General features: G+C 40.1%; 1 protein-coding gene across 1 annotated transcript; it reads left to right on the top strand.

The window, feature by feature from the left end:
- Nucleotides 1–54: 54 nt before the first annotated feature.
- On the top strand, nucleotides 55–26,058 carry CA12 (carbonic anhydrase 12). Its single transcript, XM_075159528.1, has 10 exons — nucleotides 55–145; nucleotides 3,384–3,404; nucleotides 9,993–10,172; nucleotides 13,548–13,690; nucleotides 14,577–14,672; nucleotides 16,400–16,463; nucleotides 16,929–17,086; nucleotides 18,123–18,249; nucleotides 24,868–24,952; nucleotides 25,974–26,058. The coding sequence occupies exons 1-10, from the start codon at nucleotides 55–57 to the stop codon at nucleotides 26,056–26,058; spliced, it is 1,050 nt and encodes a 349-aa protein (XP_075015629.1).
- The last annotated feature ends 289 nt before the right edge of the window (nucleotides 26,059–26,347 follow it).

Here is a 26,347-nt window from a genome sequence, read left to right as displayed (position 1 = left end):
TCAGAGTACAGAGAAACCTGTGAACTCTTGGAATATTACAAGTCTTTCCTTGAGATGTCAGCCAAGAGCTTCAGTATAGTCACAGTCGCTACTGTGCTTATTTTCTTCCTAAAGATACAACTCTCAATGCAAGCGCCGTTGAATGGTAAAGTCTTTCAGCTTTCTATTTTATTGTCACTTGTAACTTAGAGAGCTAATGTATGTAGAAAACTGGCATCTTTTAATTATTACTATTTCAATAGCATGCTCAAAGTTGTGTATTGTTGCAGTCTGCAGTTGTTTGGAGTTAGTATCCTTATTTCAATTTCTCAGAGTAGGTATTCAGATATATACAGGAAAAAGAAATTTGTCCTCTGATTTAGTTTGAGTTACAGACTTCTTGCATGCTCAGTATGCCTTGCTTTGTGATCTTTTTGTTTCTTGTAGAATGAAGCAGAGACTTCTCAGAGTTAGTGGAAGCATCACACCTTTCCCTCTGCCCTGTTTATTTTTAAACCAGAGGAAAAGAATGCAATCCCTGTGAAGCGCCCCATATACTAGACCTCATTCTCTTATATTTAAACAGGACCAGTTTCAGGAGGTCAGCGCTCTCTTTTTAGGAGTTAAATGTTCATCTGATTGTAATCAGTTCAAGCTGATTATAATAAATTTTCATCGATTCATGCTAACTATAATCCACCTAGTGTGATTATAGGATATGAGGGAGAATCATCATAAAGGGTGGTGTAAGTCGACTTTTTACTCAGCACATATATTCATGGGATGAAAATCCTGAAGGCTCAAGCGTAATCCAGAGCAGTCAGCTTCACACAGAGCTCTGCCAAGACAAGCATTTTACTGGGTTTTTCGCATGAGCTACATAAGGGGTGGAATTCAAACTTTTAAGGTCACCTTCTTATTTTGGGCATATATCCTCTGAAAAATGGCTATATTCTCTAGCAGAATCTCAAACCTGAAGGGCAGAGGTTCCTAGAGCTTGATGCTTTCCAGAATAACAGAATAAAGCTTGGTGCTTTCCAGGTGCTTTCTCTGACAACACAGAAAGTTTGGAAGTGAAAGGATGTGTCGAAAAGATATCTTACAATACCTCCTGAAGAGAATGCTAGAGAATTCCTATCTTAGGAATTAGACACCCAGTACCAAGAGATGGCAAGAGCTACAGCATCTGCCTGTCTCTGACATCTTCCCATGTCAGAGACACAACTAACGTAGATTACCACAACTAAAACCATTCCCACTTTCCCAGCTCCCAAGTGACATGGGAAACATATTCATTCTCTAGTTATTGATCAGTGAAACACAGAGATACACTGGCTCTAGGAACCTCCTCTGCCATGCATGGGCATGTAACTGTATTACTCATTAGCACTCACCCCAACATGAACAAAGAGGCAGGAGAGTGCTCACAGGTATGGACTGTTGATAGTTCCCTTCTAGATGTGAATCAGACACTTTATTGACTCTCCTCCAATTTTGGGAGACTGTGTGACAGTCTGCCTCATCCTCATTTCATCGTCAAGCAGAATAAGGGTAATAGCAACCTTGCTCACACTCTGAGGATGGCAGTAAAACACTTCTGCAGCTCTACATGGTCATTCAGACAAAATCAAGAAGATTCTGCCATATTGTCATCTATTCATCTCCCGATCTAAGTTAGATGAAATAAGCGTTACACGTGCCTCAGCCCTACCTACACTAGTTGCTATTATTGTGCTCATCAGTAAAGTCATAATGGTAGTGACTTGCAGATCATCAAAATGCTCACAGGCTAAGGAAAATTTAACTTGGCAAAAGACTTTAAGCTTTCATTTATTTTTTTTCAATTGGCATAAATGCCCAAAATATTGAAAACCTTTGAAATTGACTCTTTTAAGGTTGTTCCAGATTATAAAAATCATAGTTGTGACACTCGTACACATTTTAATGGGCAGTAAGAGCATGAGCAGAGAGTAGCTATTGTAGTTAAGCCAATATTTCTTCAAACCCTGCTCAGATGAGGATGTGGCGATTTCTAAAACCTGTTGAGAGTCAGTTGCTACCTTCATGCAAGTTTTACCTACAGAACGTGCTGACCAGAGCACACAAGCACCCGCAAAAAAACTCAGTAAGAGATAATCTCCTGCAGAGAGAAGGGGAGAGGAGAATGAGATTTCTCATCTTGAAATCTAAGACAGTGCATGAATTTTTCTACACGAGGAACCTGGGGACTTTAGCCAGGATGATTACACAGACCTCGTTTTGAAAATTTCAGTGTAAAAGAACAAGGCACATGGTCCTAACGAACTGGAAGCAGAGAGCTTAGTGTTCCCAGCACATATCAATGTGAAAGAGCTAAGTGCAGCTGTTCTGCACATCCCTACAAATTAATCCCAAACATTTCACAGGACATTCTTTGGAGAAGAGCTGTATCTGTGATCACGCTTCAGAGTACAAGAAATGCAGCCAAGAATCATGTACTGAGCAGACATGTGCATGTACGGATAAATATTTGCCTGCATGCATGCACCCACACACAGGCACACTGAGTGTTTGCAAGACTCGTAATTCAGGACTGTTTTCTAAGCAGAAATAAAATTAAATTTGCGGAGTAAAGATCTGCATTAGCCTGATAACCAAAATTGTTCAGGTCTGTCAGGACAAGCACCTGTAATTACACAGCAAGCTGAATGACTGTAAGTAGGTTTCAGGACCGAAAAAAAAAATCTAAAAAGAACATTTAATAAGTCAAGACATTTCCAAAAACATGCAGAGACACTGAGCCAAATTCAGTTCCTTAAGCAGTGGATGAATATTGGTCATTTTAACACTCACTCAACCCCCCAGGATTCTCTGAGTTATATGGGTTTGTGTATCATACTCCCTTTTTCAAAGTCCATCTATTCCTATCTGTTTCAGTTGGCAAATCCCAGAGCCGCTGTACAGAAATGACTGTCCAGCATTTCTCAGTGTAGCAACTGGCAATCCACTGATATTTTTCAAACTCCTCAACTAGGCGTGAGGGGATTCATTATAGCTACACCCCATTTATATTCCTTAGTTTCCTAACCAGAAAAAAATCAGGGATGTACCTACATACAGAGTCTGTGGCTATTCAAAAAAAAAAAAAAAAAAAAAAGACTGACAAAAGTTTTGCTCCAGGATTTAAGTGACCACAAGAAAGTCAAGCCCTATGGGCAGGATCACAGGAATAATTATAGTTATAATTTGGGTGAGAAGTGTTCATAATCTTTGAAAGCGTCTATGTTTTGCTCAATATCTGGGGCTAGAAAGACAGATAAAAGTATTGCAAAATTCAATACATGGGCTTAAGTGGCAATTTGTTTCTTTACAGAGTAAGATCAATTTCAAATATTCACAGTAATATTTCCTTTGTCTTTAAACAGGGTCAAAATGGTCTTATATTGGTAAGTACCAACTAATTTGTACATACTAAGTTGTGGCTTTGTTCTGTATTTTAAGGATAACATGCCAAATGTATTCTGCTGAGAAATTACTGGGTTCACTATCTTTACCCAGGTTTGGATCTGGCCCATTGTCTTGAAATCTGTTATTCATCCATCAGGTTTCGTATCCGGGTGATTGAGAGTCAATTATTGGGTTCTAAATTGCCTTGCAGGATGACAGGAACTTCAGCAGACTCAGATTGGCCCTACAACTGCAGAGGTTCCCCAAAGCCCTCTGTTTCCCCACTGCTCACAGACCAGCAGCACATTTCAGCCTCCTTCTGTAAAGAGCATACCTCTCCCAACCCACATGGATCTTCATTTTTAAGTAGAGTCAGAGTTCAGCAAGTCACCTGTATCGTGTTACTGCAGACTCAGCTTCCTGAAAATCCCAGCACTGACAAGGTAGAATAAATCATATTCAGGAGAGCAGTGTTATTTTGTACACGAGTCCTTTAAGTCAGCTACTAACCCAGAGGGATCTGATGGCTGCTCAGGAAGAAGAATTATCTACAGATTTTCTTTTAATTGATCAAATCCTCTGGCCAGTTATTTCCTCATTTAGAGTAGTGTTTTATATGCCACATGCCCACAGAGAAGTAGGCAGTACTGAGAATCTCAGAAAAAAATGCTTGTTCTTAAGCCTTTGGTGCTGCTCCAAAGAACCTCTGAGACTGAACTTGCTGCTAATAACTACTCCCTTTGGCTGTGCTCCAGTTTACCTGACTCGCTTCACATAAGCAAAAGGAAAACTGTCAGCTGCATGTCTATAGGTATTAATCTAAATGCCAGTATGCGTACATATACTTCACGTTCTCATTGGGAAAAAAAAATTTGACACAGTTTGAATAACAAAAGCCTGAGTTTTCCACCTTGACAGCAGCCATCAGATGAACCTAACCCTTCTGGGTAGTAAGGAAAGCAAGACTTCTTTTACTACCATCAAAGTAGAAGTTTTGCCCTCCTTCCCAGGGTAATGCTTATTTAAATTAGTTACTTCTTCCTTTCTGGGAATTTGGGTACCAGTGTTTATTTCAGAGTATGTTATTCTCAGTGCTCAACTTCACCAATTCCTGTTAAGTGCTTCCATACTTCAGTCTGATTTCTAGGAGGATAGAGGGAAGGTTCACAAAACAGATTCTTTTTTTTTTTCCGTCAACTACCGATTTTCAAATATATCTAAAAAAACATATAAAAGCAAATTCAGAAAATTAAAGTGGCAACTGAACTTGTACAGACAGTTCTCTTCATATACCTGGAAAAAAGCAGCGGTAGAACACTGGTCTGCACAGAGAAAAACAGCGATTAGAGAGACTGCAGTCAGCCAGAAAAGAGCCTCTCCATACTCTACTACTGATCCTGGTTCCTTACGGCAACCTACACATCCCACCATTTATCTTTATCCCTGCAACACTTTGCAATGCCTCCCACTAAAACTAAGTCAACAGGAAGGGAAAGGATGTCAAGCCATTATAATCACAGTGCAGGCTGATGTCAAGATGACCGTCAAGGTACAAGATTAAGGGTGGAAGAGAAATCCGAGTGCTGTCAATTAAAGTTCTATCTGTTCAGTACGACAATATGTAAAACTGAATGTTGATACAGCACTTGCAGCTCAGGGCAAGCAAGATGACACTGCATGTGATCAGGCCTTATCTTTTCAGTGCAAGCTTTCCAAAGAAATGAGCATTTGGCTTGGCTATAATGGAAACTACTGCATTAGATACACTAAATATAAAGGCTAAACCTCTCCTCTATTTGCCTCTTCCTTAGCCAAACTGCAGCAATGCTATTTGTTCTTCCTGATTTCAGTACTCTCGTATATAGCCCAAGAAAAAGTGCCTGGAAGAAACAGCACAGGCCAGTGAGCTGGGGGTGAGCCCTCAGCCCCCTCTGACACAGGCTTGCTTTGTGTCCTCTGATGGGCTGCTTCACCTTCTGTAAAACGGACAAAGTAGATAAAGTATGTAATGAGAAAAGTGTTTTCAGTTAAAGAACTAAAAGAATTGTTCCAATGACCCATAGCTCAGGACAGCATGTGCATGCAGCTTTTGGCAATGATGCTGTGTGGCTGCAAGGTGCAGGCCTGAAGTCCTCTACCCTAGAAGAGAATTGGTAGAATTGGAGAGCTGGGCTTCAATTCTTTGGATTCTGGCTTCCTGCTTCTGTAATGTAAGAGGGCTGGAATGAAATCAAAGAACCAGAATCACTCCTTGAGAGTGGACAAGCAGCTACAATGGAGAAAACTAGTTTTACAGCCAAGTTTAAAATAATAGTGCCAACGGAATTATTAACGTGCTTTAGCATGTGAGGAAACAACTTCACACTACAATGTAGACACAAGAACTGTTGTTAACAGACATCAGGCTAATTGAACTTGCAAACTCTTTAGCTTTACTGTTGCCAAATACTCTACTTCAATTCAGTGAGGAGCTGATAACCTGTGCGAAGACGCCTCCACTTCCCCTTAGGAAATGCCAGCTTTAGTGAACACACTAGAACGTGCCCAAAATTTCTGATATAGTACTTGAATGGAGTAGCAGGGACAGCTACAGCCCTTGGCAATTCCTCTATCTCACAAGTTTCCCTCTGGACACGTATGTGGAAGATATACACATATGGGATATGTGTACACAGAATGGTATGACTGAGGTCTGCCTGTGCTCTGAGCGAAATGGAAACCATGCGGTCATGTTACTGTGGCAGGGAGCCTGGACTCAGCCTTCACTACTAACTCAGCCCTGGGCTAGCGGCAGCTAAGGGCAGAGTGCTCTGCCTGGCTGCAAAAATACCACAGACATTCCCTGTGTTACTGACCCAATGCATTTTACTACATTAGTTTACTTCAGATCAAGAGAACTTGGATACCCCATGAGAAGCTCAAGCAACATGAATTAATTGGTCATCAGAGCAAAAGTCTGTTGGTAACACTGGTGTCCCATAGGCCTGTTTTCTTCTTTAAGTCAGTCAATATACACATCCGGGGAGCAGACACCACTGTTGCTCCTAAAGGAACATCTGTCCTGCATCACCCAGCAACGCTAGGGCTGCGGGGCTGGCTGAAGGCTTAGGCATGGAAAGCTAAGAGCTGTCAGAGCAGATGATACGACGGACGCATGCAGCCATGGTGCTGAGGGTATTTTGCTCAGTTCACTGCGCAGCTGTGCAAGACTATCCAAAGAATTATTACAGACATCTTTTATAAAATAGCCACGAGGGCACAGCCAGGCTCAGGGTTATTTACAGCGTGGTATGGGAACCTGGTCCTGGAAACTCATGTAAAAGAAGGCAGCCCGCAAGCTGGATTTGAGCAACCTGAGTTTGCACTCCCTACAGCAGGGAGCGTTCATGGCTGCACTGGGAGCCGTGGTACCAGGAAGGGTCCTACTTCCACCCACACCAACCGCTCTGTACCTTAATTTGCTCACTCCAACAGCTGAATAGTAGTGCTGGGTGTGTAGGACAGGCCCATGGCACAATTATTGTTCTGCTGACACAGTCCTGACAGGATTCTCATAGCAGCAAACATCATCTGAGATGCCTGGGTCTTTCCCTTTGTCACAAATGTTGTCACAAAGGAGGAAATTAACTACTAAGATATTTTTGCAATGCTTCTTATGTTAATACCTTTTGGGACTTGTACAGGCCATTCTTAATACATCCACATGCTGTTCTTTACTCAATAGCGATCAGACAGAGCCTGATCACACACAATGTGATTTCCACTGAATTTATCTGAATGTGCTGGCACAGAAAAAGGAAAATCTGGTTCACAATCAATCACTCATTTTCAACAAAGCTAGCTGAGAAATGCCTTCCAGCTGTGTGGTTTATCTACCATGGAAATCTCAATTTCACATACGCAAACCCAAGCTGCAGTGAGCTCAGCTCTTTGAGACAGGAGTTTTGGGGCACTGAAATTAGAAAGACTACATGGCAGAATTTCTGGTTTTGTACCAGAGAAACTGGTTTTGTACCAAAAAAGGCTTTTTGTTTGGTTTGTTTGGTTGTTTTTTTTAATTGAGCAGGAGTGAGAAACAAGCAAAAACTGCTGTAGCTTAGAGGCCTGTGAATGGAGTTGCAGATTTATGTCAAGGAAAGGATAACTGCTAGTAAAGATCAAGGTACTTAAAGACTGCAATAACTACAGCATTTTATAGAAAAGACAAAAGTTTCCCTTCTGAACTGCTGATGTTGGTGTGGAAGTTCCCCTACTCTGTTGCCAACTCTTAAGGCATTCAATTCATCCAAACATAGTACTGAAAAAGTGAGTGGTACTTCATGACATGGTTTCCACTGGCTGGGACTAGACTTCTATTTTACACATCAATTAAAAATTACCTATTTAATTAACAAGTCTCCAAACCTATGATATGTAATACATTAAAGTCTTCTTGCAAACTCACTTATCTTATCAGTGCACAGAAACCCCAAACCTTTTAAAATTACTGAAGTCATTTTACAATAAAGGCTTTTCATCAATTTTTCTGACACTGCTGTAGTCTTAGCTCCCTGCAAAGTGTTAAATTTCAGTGTCACTGTCTTGCACATCAAGTTTCAACCTCAAGAAACTATCATTTCCTGGTATATCCTGATATATATTTTCCTGGGAAATATTCTTGAGTATGCATATCCCATAGTATGGAATTTATGCTCTTCTGGATGGATCTGTTATTTCCCAAAAAATACGTAGAGGATAGTATACAGTCTTCTCTAATGTCAGCATAACATCTATTAGCTTTTAAAAATAATTTCAATAACTTTAAGATAGTACCATGAAGATCTAAGAGGAGAGAAATCAATGTGATTGACAGCGAACTGGAGTCAAAGATGTCAGTTACAGCAACATCAAGGCCTATTTATACTGAAAAGCACTGATTGAGTCTGAGTATCCACACTGCAAACAATGTCATGTGCTAACCTATGTCTTGAATAATCTTAAAGAGCTTTAACAAGGAAGTAAGTCTGTCTTTGAGCACCAGAACTGAACTTGCAAATTCTGTCACATGCACTGTTTAAGTCCACTACCCATATCCTTGGAAACTGTCTTTCACATTAAAAAGTGAGCCTCTAATAATATTCTCCCGACTGTTAATTTTCCTTCAGAAAAGATCTGAACTTGTTTTGTCACTGATGACCCAATCTAACATTAGATTCTGGCATTCATGATTCATGGAAGATGTTAACATACTGGAGAGACTTCAAAGAAGCCACAAGGAATATTATAGGTTTGGGAAAAAAGCCTTCTAAGCAAAGACTCAAGGAACTCAATCTATGTATTTTAAGAGAAGTGAGAAACTATGTCCTCATATGTTATAAGTACTTCAATGAGGAACAAAAATATGCTAACAGGAGGCTCTTCAATTTCTAAGCAAAGGATTAAAAGCAATCACTAAACAAAGTCAAAGCTAGACAAACTCACAGTGAAAAGCAAGCTGCCAAGGAGAGTAATTATCCATTGGGCACTAATGAAGTATCTTTTACCTGCAGTGCCTAAAGGAAGAGTAGATGTTTTTTCCCTCTGAAAGATATGGCCTCATTGAAGTAGAAATTAATCCAGGGAGATTCAATGGCCTGTGTTATACAGATCAGGCTGAGTGATCCCAAAAGACATTTCTGCCTTAGAAATAATAACGATGATTCTTCAGAGTGAAGGAGAAACACAAGTTGCAAGTACCTCTTTCGGTATTTAAATCCAAATGGTCTCAGCTTACAGCTTGCAAACAGCTGCTAGCTATTAATGTGTAATTAAATCAAAGGCACAATTAAAAATCTCTTGATATTATCTATTCTTTGTAGATCCTACCTAGGGCAAAAGACTGTGATGAAGAAAAGTTTCACCAGAGTTTGAGCAAGTTATTACAGGTCAAATTATCATAACATCTTCCATTTTTGCAAGTTAGCTTTTCACTGTGGGTTATGCAATATTGCTAGATGGAGCCAAACAGTTTGTACGATAAGGAAAAGTTTATAAGGGTCTGGCTTTCTGTGTACTGAGAAGTATAGAAACTTTCCTCTGCCAACATGAAGTCACTTCTTTCAGCAATTCTTTTCAGAAGGCTGGAATAGCTGCATTACTGTGCCTATGCCTGTTACTTCCATAGGGAAAAGTAATTCATGTCAGTAAATAATTCAAATACTGTCACAGATCCAAACTCTACTTGTCACACTTCTGAGCTCTGAAGAGAGACAATACCATCACGAGAAGGTCAGAGGCACTGTGGCTGGCTGTGGTGCTGCTGCCCGCAGGCCTAACCTGATGAGCTACCTGGCCTGCAGTTCCCCAAGAGTGTAACATCAACAGCAGCTGAGATTGTTAAAAAACTGAGGGGTGGTAAAGTGTCTCTATGTGAGATTTTTGTTGGCATTTGGTCCTTTTCTATCTAATGGCACACTGGAAAGATGAAATTAAGTTAAAAAAAAAAGAAGTCTTAAAAATTCAGAAAAAGGTCCTTTTCCAAATTTTGGGTGAAGGCTGAAACAGGGGAGTTTTTATATTAATTGCGTAGTTAAGGCTTGACAAATGTGTCTCTTTGTTAATTCACACAGGTCCTGACGGAGAGAAGGCCTGGCCAAAGAAATACCCATTTTGTGGAGGAGTATTCCAATCGCCAATAGATTTCCACAAAGATATTCTCCAGTATGATTCTAATCTCTTGCCTTTAGAATTCATAGGCTATAATGTGTCCTCCACTGACCAGTTTACATTGACCAATAATGGTCATTCAGGTAAGGGAGCTCAACGACAGCAAGGGATTGTGAAGGAAGGAGTTGCTAGGGCTTGTGATTTTTTATTTAATGGGTGAACTACTTTGATTATCAGATGAAATTAAGCTGTGACGATGAAGCCTTCACATCAGCATACCTACATCTAGAGAACAGACTAGGGAAACTTGGGAATGTATTAGTACAAATGGATTTGCAGTAAGCCAAACTAGGGCTTTTAAATAAACTCTAGGCATGCCAGAATTAATTCCTGAGCTTTTCTTATTACTTTGGTCGGAGTGCTCTGAAACAGAAACAGACTTTTGATTCTGTTAAAAAGAATATTCTGATAAAATATGGGTGCAATGGGTCTCTGACCTAATCAAAGCAGCTCAGCTAAATTACGTGAGGGAGGGAAGAAAAAAAGAAAAGCTAGGAGCATCATTCTGTTCCTTTGACTTGAGATAGAAACCTCTTTAGTGTAAGATAAGGCAGATAGATAAAAAGATGGAAAAATAATTAGAAATAGCGTACAAACATGCCCTCCGCTGTAGTACTAAATCAAAATGTCAGTACAGTAGGTAGAAGCAGAGAAGATGCAGTCTCATAAAGGTCTACTATATTGACACAATATACAATACCACTAAGCTAGTCCCACCATTTTTTGTTCCTTCCTGAAACATTTGAAGACATCAAAATAAGAACAGTTATAAGGCCCTCCTTCTTTGTATCCTCCTCTATTGCATAAGCATCAAAAGAACCTGTGTTTCAGGTTCCCCTCTTTCAGTGGGGTAAACCTGCTCTGCAGAACATCATATGCCCATTCTTCGTTAAGGGCCAACCTCTTAGGGCATGGTTCCTGTTTTTCCTCTTGATCAATTTCTTCATCAAAACCTTTAGACTAGGAATGGGTGGAACACCCTTTCCTTGTGAACCTTCTTTTCCTAAGAGCCTTTCTTGGTCCTGAGTGAAAGATTGTACTGTCACAGTTGAACGTATTAGGCTGACGTAAGCGACAGGCAGTAGGCACAGAAGGAAACATTGTCATTGTGGACTTCAACGGTGCCAGAGAGCAGGTGGAGACAAAAGAACAACACTGAGAGCCTGTCCCTCACATAATAGTCACACAGGTAAAAGCAAGTTCCTTGTAGAGCCTACGTCACTAACATTGTCAGATCTTGCCCCTAAAACAAGAAGTTCAACTACTTCCTAATGAAAGCCAAGACAAAAATATATCCCTCCCCTCAGTAAAAAAGGGAATTCACTTCTAAGGTCAATGCCCTCCTAGAAATGCAACCCACTCTAGAAACCTCACTCAGATACAAACTTTAATTGCTCTGAGTAATGAAAAATTAGCCTCTCTTAGAGTGATCATTACACCATCTGCTGCTATCTTCTCTTATGACTGGAGAGGAAATCAGTAGGATGCTTAGTATTGTGGTATCAGTCATTCCTACGTATAATTAATGTGCTTCACCGGCCAGCTAATCCAGATACAATTACCTACTTCAGCTAGACTGAAAACAGTAGAGCTCAAAAAAAGCTTTTTAGCACTAGCATAAAAATACATAGGTTTGCAGCTGTTCTTTCATTAAGGTTTCGAGCCTTATTTCCCCTGCAAAACATGTCTGGGACACTCCAGGAACAAATTGTACTCACACTGGAAAATAATAAAGATAAATTGCAAAGAAATCATAGAATCATAGAATCATACAGGTTGGAAAAGACCTCTAAGATCATCGTGTCCAACCGTCAACCCAACACCACCATGCCCTCTACACCATGTCCCTAAGGGCCTCATCTACACGTCTTTTAAATACCTCCAGGGATGGTGACTCCACCACTTCCCTGGGCAGCCTGTTCCAAGGCCTGACCACTCTTTCAGTAAAGAAATTTCTCCTAATGTTCAATCTAAACCTCCCTTGGTGCAACTTGAGGCCATTCCCTCTCGTCCTATCGCTAGTTACTTGGCAGAAGAGACCAACACCCACTTCGCTACAACCTCTTTCCAGGTAGTTGTAGAGCGCGATGAGGTCTCCCCTCAGCCTCCTCTTCTCCAGGCTAAACAACCCCAGCTCCCTCAGCCGCTCCTCATAAGGCTTGTGCTCCAGGCCCTTCACCAGCTTCGTTGCCCTCCTCTGGACACGCTCCAGCACCTCCATGTCCTTCTTGTAGTGAGGGGCCCAAAACTGAACACAGGATTCGAGGTGCGGCCTCACCAGTGCTGAGTACAGGGGCACGATCACCTCCCTACTCCTGCTGGCCACACTACTCCTGATACAGGCCAGGATGCCGTTGGCCTTCTTGGCCACCTGGGCACACTGCCGGCTCATGTTCAGCCGGCTGTCAACCAGCACCCCCAGGTCCTTTTCCTCCGGGCAGCTTTCCAGCCACTCTTCCCCAAGCCTGTAGCGTTGCATGGGGTTGTTGTGGCCCAAGTGCAGGACCCGGCACTTGGCCTTGTTGAACCTCATACAGTTGGCCTCAGCCCATCGATCCAGCCTGTCTAGGTCCCTCTGCAGAGCCTTCCTACCCTCCAGCAGATCAACACTCCCGCCCAACTTGGTGTCGTCTGCAAACTGACTGAGGGAGCACTCGATCCCCTTGTCCAGATCATTGATAAAGAGCTGTTCTTTACATAAACCATTGTTTTATGAAGTACCAAACTTCTCAGGTGAACACCTTAATTTCTGCTGAGTTGAGAACTACTACTGTAACTTCTACACAAAAAAAATAACCCAGCCTGCCTTCCACACTGGAGAGCATTAGTGAGCAGAAGGGAGGGTAATGCATACAAAGGTCTCCCTCTGGCATGTCAAGAGAGGAAATGCTAATTCTTAAGGCTTGTGATTATCTCGCTGCTTGACATCAATGCTCTGGGTTTCAGGGGGAGCAGGGAGAGGGGAAAGTTTATTTGGTTATGACATATGCTCCTAGAAGAAGATTAAGAGGCAGAGGAGTTCAATATAACAAGAGTTTAAAAACACCATGAGAAATATTAATTTATTAAGCCACTTTTAACCACTATAAGGGGATTGAAAGAAGGCACATGAGCCTAAGTTTTGCTTCGACTCGTCAACAATTGTCTCTTCAATAAGACTGAGATAATTTTGCATTCTTCAGGGAGAAGAAAGATTTCCATTAGCAACAATACTCACATTCAATTCCTTTAGTTTAAGAAAATAGAAAAAGGGTATATTCTAAATTCTCCTGAATTGCCTAGAAAGGGTTAAAGATAACTAAAGTGTTTATCTTCTACCACAGACTGAGATGGATTTGAGTGAAGAATCTGCTTTGTTCATGCTCCATAGTAATATGCTTAGACACAGTATTTTTGTTTGCCCTGTGCTTGAAAGCTGTGGTATCATTTGCTCCCATCTGGTTTTGGTCTGCTTACAGTGAAAATGTATCTGTCGCCTACTATGTACATCAGAAACCTCCCGTTTGAATACACTGCGTCTCAACTTCACCTACACTGGGGAAACAGAAACAAGTCAGAAGGCTCAGAGCACACAGTCAGTGGGAAGCACTTTGCAGCAGAGGTAAGACAAGCTCAGATCAGGGAAAGAAACAAAGAAGGTTGGGCAGGTCCCATTGTTTCAAAGTGGGGTCTTTATCTTGGATATATGACTGTAAAAGGCTGCAAGGTTCTAGTCCAAGTATTTATGATCTGAGTATATACTAGAAAAATGCATTGTGCACCGCAAAAAGGATGGACTCCAATGTACTTTCATGAATATGCCACAAGTCAGGGAGCTGGAATTTACGTTCTAAACTTAGGGCTGGCAAGCAAATTGCTAGATATTTGACACGTTGGTTCTTCTCTGTAAACCAGGTGTATCTTTTAGCTGCACAACATTGCTTCTCTGTCTACCTTTACTCACCTTGTTCTATCCAGTGAAGAACTATTTGTTACCTTTTCTAATCCTAAATTACAGATTAGGGAATAGATTTTAAAAAGCAGTACCAATCGGATATTTACCCCAAATAAAAGAGAAATCAGTCAGAATAATTTGCTTGCATAACACCACTTTAGGAATCCATTTCTTCTGTAGTTACATTTAACACTGGGTTTTGCATTCTAAACATCAGAGAGCCCCAGGAGTGCTAAGGAGTTACTTTTTCAGAAAAATTTACTAGTACTACAGTGAAGATGCCTTGAAGGTGAAGTGATTGACCCTCTTCCCCTCCCCCCCGCCCTCCCATTATGTGTGTGTGGGGGTAACTCAGCTACAGCCGGGCTGGGATAGGAGTTCCAGGACCTTTTGCTTTTCTCTAAAAAGATCTTACCACTACACCCAGAAATCACTGAAGGATCCCATTGTATTGTCTTGGCCTGAGGTGGCTGCACTGGTCCTTTTTAGCTGTGAAACAGAACTGTGAGCACAGCCCAGACATTACCATAACATAGTATCTCCTTCTTTGTAGCTGCATATTGTACATTATAACTCTGAGAAGTATCCAGATATAACAGCAGCAATGGACAAAGCTGATGGACTGGCGGTTTTGGCTATTCTTCTTGAGGTAGGGTGCAGGACCTTTTTTTTTTTGTTTAGAATATGCTTTCAATTATTAAGTCATCAGAGACCTTTAATGTACAAAATTACCTAGATTATTTAACAATGCTGTGACTGAATAAAGGTTCTTCCTTTTCTCTTCCACAAAAAAGGGCCAGATTCCAACAGCACATACATAAACAGGAACAAATTTTAAGAAAAGAGGAATTCTAAATATTTCCTCATGTTTTTCAGTAAATTAACTTCAGCTATGTTAAATCCATTTTTGCATTCATTTACAAACTAAGGATTGGTAGAGTTTATCAACCAACAGACAACAGTGAATTTCAAGCTCACTTTCTAAAAACTGCCTATTGTAGCAAGAAGAGTTTTAACACAGCAAAGAGGCATAGGCAGGCAAAACTCTGGCTTTGGCCACTATATGTAATTAGGATTTGACCACAGTTTTCAGGTCACAAACGTCCCAGATTCTTTGAATCACAGATTACAGTACACAAGTAAATTCAGTGCCCTTTTTAAGATGACAGAAGGCCAGCTTTCCAGTTTTCCCCTCTAAAGCCCCACATGCAAGTAATTAAAGATAATAATGATCTGAAAGAAAAATTTTTAGAAGCTTGCACATATATAATTCTCCTTTTTCTTGAGGATTAAAACTCCTCAATAAGATAACTATAAAGATGATTTTTAAATGTGAGGATTTTCTGCAGCATAAAAAAACCTGAAAACACCCAGGTTTTCACATTTCCATCAAAAAAATGAAAATGTTCTAGTTAGCAGACAAAGCTCTAATTCTCACTAATATTATGCAAGCTTACTTCCTAGCAGCTCTAAGACTTTGACAATAATTTTGTGTAAAATTTCAGTTAATTTTTAAGTTGCAGCTGTGAAAAGTGTCAGAATATTGTATATTTGCTAGGGAATAATACTGGGATTCTGGTTACTTCTAAGCAATGGTGTTTAAAAATCAAATAAGGGAACAATGGAGATTAGATCTTTCAAAAACTTTCAGACAGCTCGTGGCTATTAAAGTTGATCTAAGGATAACAGTTTACTATGTCTGGTTGTCAGAGGAGTTGCGAAGCACGAACTCTAAAGAATTCATTAAAAAGGCATTGGTTATTAGACTGAAAAGCTGCTGGTAGCAGTTGAAAAACATGGTCTTGTTTGATAGTTGAGTTATAGCCCTTGCCAGATAGTTCAGTTATAGCCCTTGCCAGCGGCCCTGCGGTACCCAATAGTGTCATTCTTTATCTTCCTGGACTGTGAGGAGCAGCAGAGTAAAAAATGTTTGTGGGTGGAAAAATGTGGCTTTGACTAGAAACCAGCAGATGATCTGAAAAGCCTGTCAGTTGAGAACTTATGCCTGTAATGTTCTCAGAGGAAATGGTTTCTCTTCATTTGTGCAGTGTGCTGAACAGGCAAGGGCAATAGGGTCTTTCAAGTGCACACAAGAGGTCTACACTGCAGTTGTTAAGATAGCATTATGACAAAGCAGCTGTAATAGCTCTGGAGCAAGTAAGAGCATTAGCGGGGTTCTGAGGATAGTGTTAATGTTTTGAATAAAAAGAGTACTTATACTAGAAAAGAGCATTCTAGTATATGAATATCTGGACAGTGGAGACACTTGCCTTATGACAGAGGCCATGAAATACTGCTGTCTGCTGTGTGCAGAAGCAAAAACTCATATTCAGGCTGCAGTGATCTGCACAGCTGTTAACAGTCTGCTCATTACAGATTGGACCTTTCAACCCATCCTATGAAAAGATCTTCAGGCACTTCCGGAATGTGAAATACAAGGGTGAGTGGCTATAAGCCTGCATTGGATTGAGAAGGGTTAAGAGTATCAGATGTCACCCTGAGAGGGATTGAACCGGTTGAAGAAACAGTCCAGAAATCCCAGGCAAACCTGTCACAAACTGTGAAAGACTTACAAATGCAGTGCATTTCTGTGAAGAGTGTAAGGCTAGCATGCACCACGTGTTTCTGACTGGGCCTTATTTCTTCCACATGGTGTTTTTTGGTTAATACGGCCACAGTTTATCTTAACAGAACTCTGATTTGGTATCTAAGACAAGATTTGTACATAGGAAACCTAAAAAGCTTAGGTATTCCTTATTAAACTGGGATCACCTCTTTAAAATGTATTTTTCTTCTGCTAGTGATATGACTGAAAGCATCCTACTGACTGAAAAGCAAATTCATTTCACTGGTGCACTACCTGTGTAGCAAAGATGCAGCATTTAATATCAATCCCCTATTTTAGATCAGATGGTCCAAGTCCCTGGTTTCAATATTCGAGAACTGCTTCCTGACAGACTGGAAGAGTATTATCGCTATGAAGGATCCCTGACAACTCCTCCTTGCTACCCTAGCGTTCTCTGGACGGTTTTCCGACACCCCGTTAAAATTTCACAAGAGCAGGCAAGTTTAAATACAGCACATGTTTTCCTGATTGGTATCTGCTAAAGAACAGTAAATGCATATTCTGATTTCCTGGATTTCTCTTACATTCCTGTAAAACTGAAAAATGACCGTTGCTAAAATCCTTTAAGTGGGAAGAACAGCACAGAACTGACATAAACCAATATCCTATTCTGCTTGTAGTTAGCATGTTTTCAATTGACCAGAATAAATAAAGGACAGACAACTGCATAGCAATTGGTATAGTATCAGCTTGAAAAATCACAGTCAAGTGAGATTAATTTCTCTTTTCACTATGTACTTACTCCCTGCTTTGAGTCTTTGCATGAGTCACTTCCAGATCGTTTTTGTTCAGGCTTCATGTCTGAACCTTATTCACTAAGTATTTTAGTGCTACTTTGATCCTGACTGACTTAGGTATGATAGGTTGGGTAGATGCTTTCTAAAAAGCATGTCATGTGTTATTTGTCCATCTTGAATCCCCTGGCTTTTCTCCAACTTAGGTTTTTTGTGGTCACCTAATTAGCTTTTTTTGTTCTTAGGTGGCCACTTACATAGACTATAAACACAGGGGGAAAATGGTATTATCAAAATCTCTGACCAAATCACTGCATGCTCCTTGTTATGAAAGTCCATTCTTAACTTTGTCCACTCTGCCAGATCATGTCTTTACCAAAGTAGAGAGTTCTTTCATAAAGCAGCTTTTAGTACTGCTTAGGAGTTAAACTGTGCTAGGGAGAACATGCTTCAAAGGGCCACCATGTTTCCTTCCATCCAGTTTTCCTGGCGGATGATTAATAAGCAGGATTCATTTTATCACGATGTAAACAAAATACAGGTATGGGTTTGGAGATGTCACACTGTTTACACATTATTCTGTATTTGGGCTTACAGGCCACGCACGACTTCAGTATTACTTAATGTATCCTCTTCCCTTTGACTACCCCTTTGATTTCAAACACACGCTCTCAGTGATCATACACTGGCATTGCTTTTTCTGTATTCTGGGAGCTGAACAGGGTGCTTCCCTTTATAGTTACTGGCACTGGAAACAGCCATGTACTGCACAGAGAGTGATGACCCAGAACCCCTGGAAATGGTCGATAACTTCCGAAACGTTCAGGAATTTCACGAAAGACTGGTTTTCATCTCCTTCCGTGAAGGTAAGTTGTATTAACACTTCTATGCAAAGAAACAGTGCGCAGTGATTTGTGTAAACTTGAAATACTGAAGTGGCAGTCCTGTTGCACTGTACCACCACAAAAATATAGCAATCTCATTTTCCCGCAGTTCACTTTGTTCCGTTTTCTTCTCTTACTGTATTGTTCCATGGGCAACTGTACGAGAATAAGGTATTCAGAGAGTATATAAGAATTTTTTTTTTTCCACAATGGGTATCAGGCAAGCCCTACAACCCTTCTGATCAAAGGCAAGGAGATAAAAGAAGGAAGACATGTTTGGCCTTGTCATGCTTAGCAGAAATATTTGCTGTCACTCCAAACACTCAACAGTTCTCCACAGCTGAGCTGTTTCAGTCAGCATAAGTGCTTGAGCTGGCCTTGTCTCACCAGTGACATTTGCTGATTCTCAGCAAATATCAGGATTGTTTTTATGCAGACCACACATTTAAAGGGAGTCACTACTTTGCCTTTCAGGGAGACTGTTTTTGGGATCTTACATAGAATCAGGAGAGGTCCTTGAGGAGTTCAAACTTGACAAATAAAAATAATTCATAATACTGGATTGTATGATCCAGTGCTACAAATTAAAAAAAATTGCCAACTTATGAGGAACAACTGATAAAAGCTTAATTATGCAGTATTACACAATGACAATGCATAGGTTTGGGCGGGGAGTTGCACAAAAACCTGCATCTATGGTGATAAGCTTAGCTGTGCCCCACAGTAAGGCATTTGAGTATATTGTTTGTGCAAAATGTATTGTTCCAATTTCTGTGTTGTCTTGCAAACAAATACTCTTAAGCAGTTGTGAAACTGGCACATACACTGAAGGCAGATGAATCTAGGCAAGCCACTATACTACTTGAAATTGAGAGTAAAAGATTTTTAAAAGAAAAAGCAGGCTTCACAAAAAAAGATTGGCCAAGCAGTAAACTTTCAAATTAATAAAATGTGTTAGCACATCATTTCAACTTTGCCTGCTAGTTTCTTCACTGTTTAGATGAAAGAACAGAAAACACAGGAGTTGTCTATATTGGGAAATTTCACACAATAGCCACTGCAGGGAACAGTTCTCCCTGCAGGCATACTTGCAATAGCTGTTCTGGCCATTCCCCTCTCCAGACAGCCCCTTTCATAATATATCTTTTCTAATATAAAGCTATAAAGGAGAAAAGTGAAAATCAGAGATCAGCCAAAACAAATCCCAGACAAAACACTTCTCTGAAATCAGAGATGATTTAGATTTGTTACCAAAAGTTGGCTGGTCTCTGTCAGATTAGCTGCATCAAAACTCCCAACCAGAGCAGAGTGGACCATCAGCAGCATTTGGCCCTTATTTGAAGCAAATCTCCATCTTTGAGATAAAACCCAGAGACAATTTCAGAAATCACTCTGTGGCTGGGGACCATTTCAGTTCTCATGGAAACATTTTAAAATCTTTCTAAAGCTTCCCATAAGAGGAACATAATGTTGTGGTTTAACCCAGCAGGCAGCCAAACCCCACGCAGCCACTCGCTCACTCCCCCTGCCTCCCAGTGGGACAGGGAGAGAATCGGAAGGGTAAGAGTGAGAAACACTCATGGGTTGAGATAAAGACAGTTTAATAGAACAGAAGAGGGAAAATAATAATAATAATAATAATAAATACAAAATGAGTGATGCAATTGCTCACCACCCGCGCTGACCAATAACCAAGTAGCGATTGCTACTTCCTGGAACACGCCTACCGTTCATATACTGAGCATGACGTCACATGGTATGGAATACCCCATTGGCCAGCTGGGCCTGCTGTCCTGGCTATGCTCCCTCCCAGCCTCTGCATTTGGTAGAGCATGGAAGCTTCCTTGACAGGGCACTTAGCAACAACTGAAAACATCAGTGTGTTATCGACATCCTTCTCATACTAAATCCAAAACACAGCACTAGGAAGAAATTTAACTCTATCCCAGCCGAAACCAGGACACATAATTCTACCATGAATTTTCTTTTGCGTGCCTTCTCTGGAATTACTGCACATAACTTAGTAATTATTTAAATAAGTATGTTGATGCTACTGTCCTTGCTACTTAAGCACATTTCTCTCATTGAATTCTAATGACTTAGATCTTCATTTCTCTGTATTTTTACTGGAGTAAAAAATATTTAACAGTTCCGAGCTGGCTGACTATATGGCTTGAACCACAAGCCATGACTTCCCGTTCTCCAGCTCTGCATTAAATCTCTACATTTCATAATCCCCAGAGCACCAGCAACAAAGGCTACATCTCCTTAACTGCTGCGTCTCCTGATTTTCATTTTATTAACCATTCTACCTGCAGTTAATATAGTGGATCCTCAAGAGAAGCCTTATGGACCAGGTGTATAAAGAAGGGCAGGATACAGAGCTAAAGGCAATACACAGTTTTCAGTGCAGTTCAGGGATCCCAATTACCTCAGGTTCTCATTTCTGTACACTCAGCAGAAAGCTACTGACTAGAAAAACAACTATTTTAACTTGCAGCACAGAAGCAGGGGCAGTGATTTAAAAAGAGATGGGATACTTCCCAATTTTGAGGTGCAGAGAAACAGCATAACATATCCTTTTGTTTAACGTGTGATTAAGGAGCTGAAGATGTCACACCTGATGAGTAAAGTCATCACTATATGACTTTGTACTTTTTACTGAGCATCTTGAAAGGTGCTCAGGTTCTCAAGGACCCTCCTGTCTGTACACAGCTTCCAGTTTGTAAATAAAGGCCTAGAAAAGTGACTTTCACCAAAAATAGCTGAGTAGTTTTCATCTCCCATCCTCATTCTGGAAGCTAGGAATGCATTCATTTCAGATACCTCAAAAAAAGGTCCCCAAGCCTGTTGAGACTACAGTGCAGAGCACTGTAAGCATCCACACTAGTTCCTTCCAGTCAAGCAGCTGAAGCATTTTTCTGCTTTCATTGTCATGTCTCCGTTTGCCTCCTTGCTTATTTGCTGCCAAAGGTATCTTATCACAGCTTGCATCAGCTCACGTGTTAACAAAAAATAAGATTTTTCCCTTTCTGAAAGATCATGAATACCTTTCTGCTATGCATAATGAAGAGTCTCTGCAATCTCTGCTCACACATAGTTATCTGCAGTAAGCAATAACCTTAATCTTACTGCTTCAGAGTCAAGAATAAGTAACAGAACAACCTCCCTATCAATTTATCAGCTAAGAAAATTAATTTGTTTGTATTATGTTGGTAACAGGTGGAAACCTTGTATCTTGACTGTAATATGGCTCTGCATTAGACAAAAGTTATTTCTGTGACTATATACAACTCACATGCAGGGCATACACAAGTCACGCTTGGCATTTTGCTGGTTCTGTTCCTTGATTTCTCATTGTATACTATATAAAGCCATAGTTATGATATTCTATTCTATCTTCATGCCTCTTATCAAGTCCCTATGCCATCACTTGCAAAGTATAATGGTTATAGAACAATACCTCAATTTAATCTCATTTTAAAATGAGAATTACACTAGTAGTTCTCTTGTTGCTAGATTCTAACCAAAATATATAAGAAAATCACAAGTTTACCAAATCATCAACAATCCTTAATAGCCCTGTGACTAATATACAAACTGGTATTAGTTGCACAAACAATATTTTGAGTAAACTAAAAGATGGCTAAATAGTGAAAAAGGGAAAGAGTTAGAGTATGTCAGTCCTTTTTCTGCTTTGGTGGATTGGCCAACTAGAAATATCCCTCTCCCCCATGGCATTCTTATCTGACCCAGGAAGAGGGCTAAAACTTTCTTTCCAAACCTCCAATCTCAAACACCAGCTGCCAACTAGAGAACTTGTTGGGTCCAGATGGCTATTTTAGTAATCCCCTTCAAATCGCTGCTCAAGTCAGATTATGTACCATGATTTTAAACAGCAGAATCAGGATTTGCAATATGGCTGCCAAGTTTCTGAGACTGTAAGGCTTCCTCTGCAGGGTCTTTCTTAAATCCATGCACAAACAATCTACTATAGCAATGCCACAGCAAAAACACTGAAGTAACAGAAGTTCTGGAGTGAGCAACTACCTTATGTTTAAAACTGCTTCACCATGGAATCTAGAGATCCAACTTTTTACTTTTTCTTACCCTCTCAATTCGTCAAGATTCAAAGCCTGGTGGACTTGGCAAGGGTACATTGCCGATTGCTAACCGCATTTATGAGCCAGCGATTTTCTGAGTCAGACTGGTCAGTCAGAAATGAGAAATGCAGTTTTCTCTCTGTTTCTTAAGCTCACCTTTCAGCACCTGACTACCTTCTCTCTGTAAATCACACTCAATGCTTAAAAGTAAAAGGTGGAGAGTTACAATCCATGATCCCAGTAACTGAAAATCAGATACTATGCTTTTCATCCAGGAATCTCTAAACACTTCACAGAAATAGTGTAAGCATTATTATTTCCATCTATGGGGGAAAATTTGACCCAGATGTGACTTTCTCAAAATTGTTGCTGTGAACCAGTGCCAAACCCAAGAATAACATTTGGCTTTCCCTCTGCTAAGCCACATTATTTGGCTTCCATGCAGAGGTGACACCAGCTACAAAAGCATTTTCAGTGTATCTTTAAAGTTGGCTTGACTTACCAGAGTTGAATTGTATGGGTTATTGCCCATCCTGCTGTTCTCACCCAAGAACTGGTCTTTATGGCTATGAAAGGCATTGCTCAGTGCTACTTTAATAGAAACCCCATTCAGTCTAAGTACATTTAATTACAAAAGCTCATTGACTCTATCAGTGAACCATAGAAAAATGTTCTAGCCATTTCAAAAAAGGTATTCATCACCCCTGTAATCTCACGTTCCACCTACTATGGTCACAAAGGCTCCCTCACAGGTGCAGCCCCTCACCGAGGAGGGAGGGGGGGGAAAGAACAAAAAAAAAAAAGGTTCCTATCAAAGCACAATTGAAGTGCACCTGGTAGCTGGCTGCAAGTGCCCAGCCTGATGCAGCCACCTGTACCACAGATAAGAACAGACCATGCTTCTTAAGAAGGGAAGAAGAGGCCATACACAGAATCATGGCTTGGGCCAGGCAATTTGTGAAGAAATTTGTGAAAGAAATCCTGTTGTGCACACCCTACACCCCTACTAAAGCAGGTTTTCAGAGCAACTTTTCTGCCTTTTCAGTGTCAAGACTGAGGGCTGCCATCTTCACCTGGGCATAGACGCCACAAGATGGGGCCATTGAGCTGTGTTTTGTATCAAAAATGCAAATGACTGAAGAGTTCGGTCATCCACATTTTGATGCCAATAATTAAAATCTAAATTCATTCTCACTCTAAACAAATACTACATTTCAAAATGTCTCTAATCTTAAAGGATTATTCAGCAAAACTCAAACGTGTTTGTAATGTATTTTGCCTGTCAGCAATCTATTCCAATAAAATCAGTTTCACATACATGCAGCTGAAATTTATTACAATGTTCAAACCTTCCACTGCGCACAAGCTAAATGAGAACTGGTGTCTAGTTTTGATTATAGCACCATGCTGAAATACTATCTAACTAAATTTTGCAAGAAGGCCTTCTCATCAAACAGAAATGCCCCTTACCCTTCCTCTTCAAACTACAAGCTTTTTTTCTACAATTATCTATTTGGTGTTATATTTTGTTGTCCATTTGATGCACCTTTACTATAACAAGCCCTCCCTTTTTTAAAATACAGTTTTTCTTCAAGTCCATGGATTGCAAGCTGCTTCTGTTCAGCTGGACTTAAAATTAACAAAGCATCTAATGGGTTAAATGGGATAAGGTTAAACTCCAGGTTTTACATTTCTGTTTTCTCAACAGCTGATTTAGTAAGAGAAAATATTTAGATGGAATACTTTAAACATATCAGCTTCACTCTGAAAGGGTTCTGATGTTGCTTAGAGAGAAACAGTCATCTGATAAAATATAAAAAACAATGTGTAAATGATTTATGAAAATGCAGTTACAAAAAGAGTGGTCACCTTCAGGATCTTTGGGAAGGCCAAAAGAAATAAAAATGCTTTCATTGCCAAAAATATATAGGAAGGTCAATATCAAAGACAGCATTATAATGATAATGCTTAACATCTCAATGCAAACATGAGATCACCCAGTTCTTCATACTTCATTCCTAAATTCATTCTTACCTTCTTAGATGCCTTTAACCAATGTTCTCAACAGCAAAGCGTATCACTCTTCAGCTGTCCACACTCAATGGTGCTATTCTGCCTTGAAAAAAACAAAAGGCATCAAATTTAACATCCTTAGTTGCCTGGGTTTAGTTCTTCAGTTTTGCTTATGCTCTCTTATACATTATAGCACTGAAATCCAAAGAGTTTCTGATCTGCTATGCCTGTGCCTGCATGTTGGCTTTATGACTTCAGCGGGTGTCTAAATTCACAGCCTTGTGAACTGTGGATCCAGTTGTGGGATTAGGACCTTCCAGTATACATCTGTGCAAGTTATCCATTCCATAATTGCAAAGTGGTATGAGCAGGCGGTAGGAAAGTTGCAGATGCAGAATGCAAATGTTATGACAGATTAGAGACTAACCTTCTCCTCTCAAGTAAATGAAATTAACTATTTTGTACGCTTTCCGTCTTTTCCTAGGTTTTGTTGTTTCTGTTGTGATAGCCAGCATTTTGGGAGTTCTCATCATTCTTGCAGTAGCCCTCTGGCTACTGAACAGGAAAAGGTAAGATGTCCGACTGTCACATCACAGGAAAAGAAGTTAAACCAAATTTTTCTCCTGACACAAAGAAGTGCTTGTGTGTTCAAGACCTTGCACATTTTTTATAGTGGTAATGTTTGATCTTTTATAAGATACGATCTCTTCCTACAAGCTTTGATTTGTTTTTATCACTGTAGACATTATTTCTCCTGTATCATACACTCCAAAGTAATTCTATTTGATTGCCAGCAAAATATGTTTATATGGCTTAAAGGTGTCTACTTGCTGCTACCTTTGTGCCGCAGTAGCCACCATTCTGCCACTGTAGGAATAATTGTTTTTTGTGAAAAGCAACCATATAAGGTTGTTTTTCCACAAAATAATAATTACTGGAACAGTGCTCATGTAAACCCTTGAAAGATAGAAGAACAGGAAATAGGGAATTGTATGTGAGTACTGGGGAGAACACAAACCCACTTTCCACTCTACGTACTGACTGCTCCCACAAGCAGTTAGGAAATGAGACTCCCTTTCCAGACTAAGTGGGACAAGCAGGCTGGGTCAAAAACAGACGTACCCAGTTTTTCTGTTTCTCAATTGCCATTTGTTCTTTTTCTTGTTCTTTTTGCTAGCATTGCTGCCTCTAATTGCTTTTTGAATCCTTTAATGTTTTCCTAGAACAGTAAGTGAAACAAGAGGGGAATGGAGTTTTAGAAAGAACCTCTCCCAAAGGTCACATCATTTAAGGGGAAGAAATCTGTACTAACGAGAGATCATTTAGCCAGACTGTTTGCCACCAAAGCCAAATTCTGGAAAAAAGACTAAGATTACAAACTTTCCTACAGCCTGATGTCTTTGCGATCAGCATTGACTCTGCCACACAAAATGCGTTCTCCTGAAATATTTGTAACAATAAGCTACTGTGACATTTGCACTGGTACAGAGAGAAATAATCTCATGAATGCATAATGGACCATTTTAAGTAACCAATGGTGCTTTTCCTTCATTGGAATTACAATTATTTAATACATTTGTTTTATTTTAGCTGCAAAAAGGGAAGCAAAGACAACAGAGGAGTTATCTACAAACCAAGCACGTACAAGGAGGAAGAAGATATCTCCAAACTTTGATGCCGTGCTCTGCCACAAAAGCCCCTTTTCATTCATAGCACTGATTTATTTTGCATTGGTGGAACACATCTCTTGTTCTTGGCTAGTGATAAGCCTCAAGAGTGTTCTAAAAACGTACCAGGCAAAAGTTTTCTGTTCTCTTGTTTTCCAGGGAGATATGATCAGTGAACACTCCTGAGCTAAATTCCTCACCACATTCTTTTCATGTTTGCTGCTTACTGAGTCTGGGTCTTTTAATTGATTTTACAGTTAATCCTAAACTCCAATTTTATGGTTTGTTTAGCACAGA

Source organism: Calonectris borealis, chromosome 11 (assembly GCF_964195595.1).
Source record: "Calonectris borealis chromosome 11, bCalBor7.hap1.2, whole genome shotgun sequence".
Lineage (NCBI taxonomy): Eukaryota > Metazoa > Chordata > Aves > Procellariiformes > Procellariidae > Calonectris > Calonectris borealis.
The sequence above is the reverse complement of the archived record's forward strand: the minus strand, read 5'-3'. Positions and strand labels throughout refer to the sequence as shown.

Bases quoted from the DNA above. Each gene is read 5' to 3' on its own strand.
- CA12 (XM_075159528.1), top strand. From the start codon at position 55: ATGTCAGCCAAGAGCTTCAGTATAGTCACAGTCGCTACTGTGCTTATT. The intron at 3,405-9,992 runs GTAAGTACCAAC...TAATTCACACAG, and splicing joins GTCAAAATGGTCTTATATTG to GTCCTGACGGAGAGAAGGCC. The intron at 10,173-13,547 runs GTAAGGGAGCTC...GTCTGCTTACAG, and splicing joins GACCAATAATGGTCATTCAG to TGAAAATGTATCTGTCGCCT.